General features: G+C 38.6%; 1 protein-coding gene across 2 annotated transcripts in view; it reads right to left on the reverse strand.

The window, feature by feature from the left end:
- Nucleotides 1–5,688, reverse strand: part of Bbox1 (gamma-butyrobetaine hydroxylase 1) — a 48,659-nt gene that overhangs the window by 25,148 nt on the left and 17,823 nt on the right. For both annotated transcript variants that reach the window (XM_021149550.2, XM_021149557.2), the window contains exon 4: nt 869–1,067. In XM_021149550.2, the coding sequence (XP_021005209.1) occupies nt 869–1,067 (199 nt within the window). The remainder of the gene's footprint in view (nt 1–868; nt 1,068–5,688) is intronic.

Genomic DNA, 5,688 nt, shown 5'->3' on the forward strand with positions numbered 1-5,688 from the left:
ATCAGATCCTTCTACAAAAGGCTATACTCAACAAAACTGGAAAACCTGGATGAAATAGACAAATTTCTAGACAGATACCAGGTACTGAAGTTAAATCAGGATCAAGTTAATGATCTAAACAGTCCCATATCCCCTAAAGAAATAGAAGCAGTCATTAATAGTCTCCCAACCAAAAATTTTCAAATGTTTTATTCCCACTTATTGGTCTACTATTATTGAGAAATCTACAGAAGCACCAATTCGTACAGAATGAACTATTGTATACATTTTATACAAAACAACCTTACTAATAGTGTAAGTAAATTCATATGGTTGGGAGTAGGTTGTCTATGTTCAAACATGACGTAGACTTTTGCTATGAGTAAACTCACTGAAATGATTAAAGGTAGATGATTTAATGTACCTGGTCATTTGTACAGCCTACTCTAAATTAGAAACAACCTACTCCTATGTTATCACACCATAGCCTTGCAGTTCTGAGGAGGGAGAAGTCTTCAGCAAATGACTCAAGGTGCAGCTGTTTATGCTCAGTAGATTGTTGGCATGCTAGGTTTAGCCTTAGTGTTGCTAGATCTGGTTTTTCAAGAAAAGATAAGTCCGCATAAATTCCAAGCCTCTGAATTTTAAAGTGTTGACAACTAATTCTATTTTCTTTCAACATCTTGTGGGCCAAACCAAACACATCTAAATAAACCTGTGTGCTACTAGTGTGCAAACTTCAGCTTGTTAAGGTCTCTTTTACTTGTAATGCTCTCGACAATACAAGCTCAAAATAATTTCATTTATCTTGCAATCAAAGTTCACTCTCTCTTGGAAATAGATCCAACTGTATTTGTCATGGCAGAAAGCAAACTGCCTGAAAACTCACCCATAAAATGTGAGGTACAGGAAGCCAATTCTTTTCCCAAGTTTTATGATCTCACCACGTTTGTCAGCTGCTCCGGTGAGTCTCACAATGCCTACTTTCTTGAGACTGGAAAGCCATTTGTATGCATGGTCATCATCATTTAACACATCTTCAAAATTCAGAGTTGGCAGCTGGAGCTCTGAGCCCCAGTACTGACATTCTGTGGATTAAACAAAATGAGGAAAAAACTAGATTATGTTGTTTTTAGATAAGACAGTAAGTAACAGTAAAGGAAAACACGGTTCATTGGAGTTTGCCTTTGATTTACAGTGTTTACTAAATGTTGCTCATATCAGGGATACTGGCTACCAAGTCATTCTTCCTTGACACTGTGCCTATTATATGACTCTTGCCTACAATGTGTCTGTTCTACAATGGTATTCAGTATATCCAGTGTATTCAAAGGGTATTGATTAGCTGATGACATGATGGCCCCTGATATCTGTAACCTTAAGACTTCTCAACCCAGGCCCTGTCTAGAAGCAACCATGAGATATTGTGTGCATAATAGGGAAGTTATATCATCTGAGTGCAGTGGTAAAATTAGGTTTCTGCACTAGAACAACATTATGACTCTTCTGGTGAGAGAGGAGGTACAGATTCTTTTTCATTTATTTCATTTCTTCTTGGAAGCTGTCTCTGTGATCAAGCTGTTCCTTAGGGTCAGCATAATGAAAGTATGTCCCTGGAATACACAGACCCTTGGGTGGCAGTGCCAAAGCAGATAAGGGTGGGATACCTTTCTTTTGTTCTCTCATTTGTGATGATGAAGTGCTCATACATATGTTTGATTGAGAAAATAGACAAAAATTATGAATGTGCAAACCACAGTCTCCTACGGAAGTGGAACTCAAAGGGCATGCGCACTGACCCACTAATGCTCTTTCTTTACTGGGAAGGAAACAGCCTCAGCATAGCAATCTCTCCTGACAAGTAAAAGGATGAGAGTCTCACTATCATTCTGAGCAATGATATTTATCCAGCTAGAAATCATGTTATGTAAGGAATCATCCATCCCTAAAGCCTTTAGTTTAAGGATAAAGAATTAAACTTTACCTCTTTGAGGTCAACATGGCTATTTCTATTGTAATAGAAACCCTTTTTAGGGGATAGTAGATTTGCATGAGTAGATACATGCAAATGCAGAGAACCACTTACTGCACTAATAAGGGTTAGGGTTAGGGTTAGGGTTAGGGTTAGGGCTAAAGGTTTGGGTTAAGGGTTAAGGGTTAAGGGTTAAGGGTTAAGGGTTAAGGGTTAAGGGTTAAGGGTTAAGGGTTAGGGTTAGGGTTAGAGACCTCTACTTTCCAGTTCCATGGAAATCCCCAAGATGTTCAGTAATTTCTACATGAGCATACATTATAATTTTTAGAGAAATGGTTTGTATTGTGATAAAAGCTGCATAAGCAGATGCTTAGCTTGATCATGTTAAATAGAACTTTCCAAACCTATCTGTGTGTTCCAGAACCAGAGCTACTAGCCACATATTGTCCTTTGATATATGGGCCATATAATAGGGAAATAATTTTTTCATTTATTTGCTTTTAATTTTTAGCTAAAATTTGAAATCTTGTATGCAACTGGTGTTGTCTTTGATGGGACATGCTGAGGAGGGAAAGGAAGCAGAGTGGCCTGGCTTTGAATCATTGTTCTGTCCTTTACCAGCTTGTTGCTATGAGTCTGAGTTTCAGCTTGCTTCCCTAAACAGAGATTCTTACCTTCTCTCTGCAGCTCATTTGTAACTGTGTCAGGAGACTATACAGAGAATCTAACATAGCAAGCGACACATAGTGATTTATAATTATAATGCATCCACTAACATTTGCTGATGATTTCTAAGAGTCATATAGAGCTCGATGCTTTACAGTTTTATTTCTTTTAATCTTCATAACAAGTATGTGCAGTAGATGCTTTTAGTACTGCAGAATTCAAAGCGAGAAGAGTAGCCCAAGGCATGCAGCTAACAATTTTCAGTGCTAGTTTCCCAAATTTATGTGACAGATCCCAACGCTTACTTGAACATATAACTTGAAATACTATCATCATGAACATGTCTGAAGTTATAATTACATTTACTATCATAGTGTGATGATTATTTTTCTTTGCTTTTCTGTGGTGCTAAAATTGTGTCGAGAGCTCATTTAGGACAGGCAAATGCTTCATCTAACTTTTATGTTTAGAAATTTTAAATCAGATTTCTCATTTTGAAATACCTACAAAACACCTTGCTGCAATCAGAGACCAAAGGCCAAAGGCAGTCATGAACAGGTAACAGAATATAAGCCACTAACAAGCTTCACTGTTTAAAACGTGATTTGCAAAGATGGCGCTATGAGTAGCTTGTTGCCAAATTCAACCTATGAACTTGAGTATAGATTAATTTAATTATCAGACAGGATACTGGGTTTCACTAAACATGCCTTACAAAGCATTCTGTGATGTTTGCACAGAATAATTAAACATCAACATCTAGAGAGTGATTTCAAAACATGTTCCCGCTTTCCTCCAATTGCAAAGGAGAACTGTCAGGGGATGCAAAAGAAAATACATTTGACTAGAGTCAAACATTTGTCCAGAGAATACATTAACAGCAAATGTAAGTTTCACACTTGGGTCTGTGTACATAAACAGAACAGAAATGATGGAATACTTAAGGTATGGGCCACCCTTCCTCATTTAACTTATGGCCTTACTAATGAATACTTCCTTGAACATGCGCTTCACACATCATAAAATTTATGATTGGGCTCCATGCCGGGTTTCAAGGAACTGTTTGTATAAGCATTCCTACTGAGGGCTAAACATCACATTCCTGGGCCCTGAGTTATGTTTCAGAAAGGAAAAGACACAAAGAAGGTCTTTAGTTAGAGATTCATGAGCACAGAAAGCTGGTTTTCGAATGTTATTTAAAAAATTTAGGACCTCCTGTCCACCTGCACCATGCTGGGCTTTTGGCTCTGAAATGGATTCTCTAATGTACACAACATTAGTCAAGTTTTTACTCTTTTCTCAATATCTTCATGGTATGTTAATTATATTTCATTTTATAGTAATGTATAATAAAATGACAATCATTTTATTATATTTCAGGGCTTTTTTCTTATGAGTAACTTTTAACGGCTCCACAAAGCATAATTGTGATCCCTAAAAGAGAAGTCAGAGGAAATAAACAGGAATTGAGTCTTTTTCCTTCACTGGATGGATGGTGTCCATCATCCTCACTTGTCCTCTCAACATTCATAGGAGATGAGGATTTGAAGACAAGAAGGTAATGTGGTAATATTGGAATCACTAAGAGGGAGGGAAGCCTCTGGAAGGACTGCTAGTGTATGGCTCGCTGCTGCTAACACCGGTGGTCACCAGTGTGGGACCTTATGGAGACACTTCTGTATACATCTGTAGTGTCTTGGCTATGGAACAAATATCATAGCACTCTTGGTAGCCTGACAGCTTTTTTTCCTGGCATCCACTTCTGGGTCTTTCCAGATAGGAATATACTTTCATACCAGAAAAGAGCCTGGTAGTTTCAGAGTATGACAATAGTGACATTTGTAGATTGAAGTGTAGCTTCTGATATGGCTTGCTTCTGGAAATGTGCTGGGTCTGCTAAGCAAGGGTGAGGTGTTTTCTTCTTGGCTCAGACTTGGTACATACCACAGTGTTTATCTGTTAATGTTGAAATCTTATTCCATGTCTTTATGTTAAAAATATTACACTTGTGCATAAAGATTGCATACATGTAATGTTTGTAAGAATGTGTAAGTATTACAATTGAGTTCCCTGTTTGGAAAATTGGGTAGATAGGTAATGAAACAAATACAAATATATAATAATAAAACTATTGTGCCAAGTGTTTATAAAGCTTGTAATAATGGTAAACAGTTGCTGGGAGTGGAGAGTGAACTAGTTCAGACACAGCATTTCATCTCTGCCTTTCCCACTAGATAACAAGAGCCTCACAAACAATGAAGACCATACTATTTGTCTTTATTTCCCTATTAATAACATCGTTTCCCCTCCTTCTGCCTAATAGGCATGTCAGGGAGAGGATCAAGTAGATTTTATAGAACAAATCGTGTTCTGTACCTTTAATCTTCCCTCTCTTGACTTCAACTCGGGGCATAGCTAAGTCTTTTATTTTTAAGATTTATTTATTTTTCTTAGACAAATGGATGGATCTGGAGGATATCATCCCAAGTGAGGTAACCCAATCACAAAATAACACTCATGATATGTACTCACTGATAAGTGGCTATTAGCCCAGGAGCTCAGAATACCCAAGATACAATTCACAAAACACATGAAACTCAAGAAGGAAGACCAAAGTGTGGAGAGTTTGATCCTTCTTAAGAGGGGGAACAAAATACCCATGGAAGGAGTTACAGAGACAAAATGTGAAGCAGAGACTGAAGGAATGGCCATCCAGAGACTGCCCCACCTAGGGATCCATCCCATATACAACCACCAAACCCAGACACTATTGTGGATACCAACCAGAGCTTGCTGACAGGAGCCTGATATAGCAGTCCTGAGAACCTCCTGAGAGGCTCTGCTGGTGCCTGACAAATACAGAAGTGGATGCTCACAGCCATCCATTGGACTGAGCACAGAGTCCCCAATGAAGGAGTTAGAGAAAGTACCCAAGGAGCTGAAGGGGTTTGCAGCCCTGTAAGGAGCCGCCTTCACATTTGCCATTACAAGATGGCGCTGATGGCACTGACACCCGTGTTCTAAGTAGTAAACAAGCAAGCTGCGCATGTGCCGGGGTAGCTTTCCACGCC

This window comes from Mus caroli, chromosome 2, assembly GCF_900094665.2.
Source record: "Mus caroli chromosome 2, CAROLI_EIJ_v1.1, whole genome shotgun sequence".
NCBI lineage: Eukaryota > Metazoa > Chordata > Mammalia > Rodentia > Muridae > Mus > Mus caroli.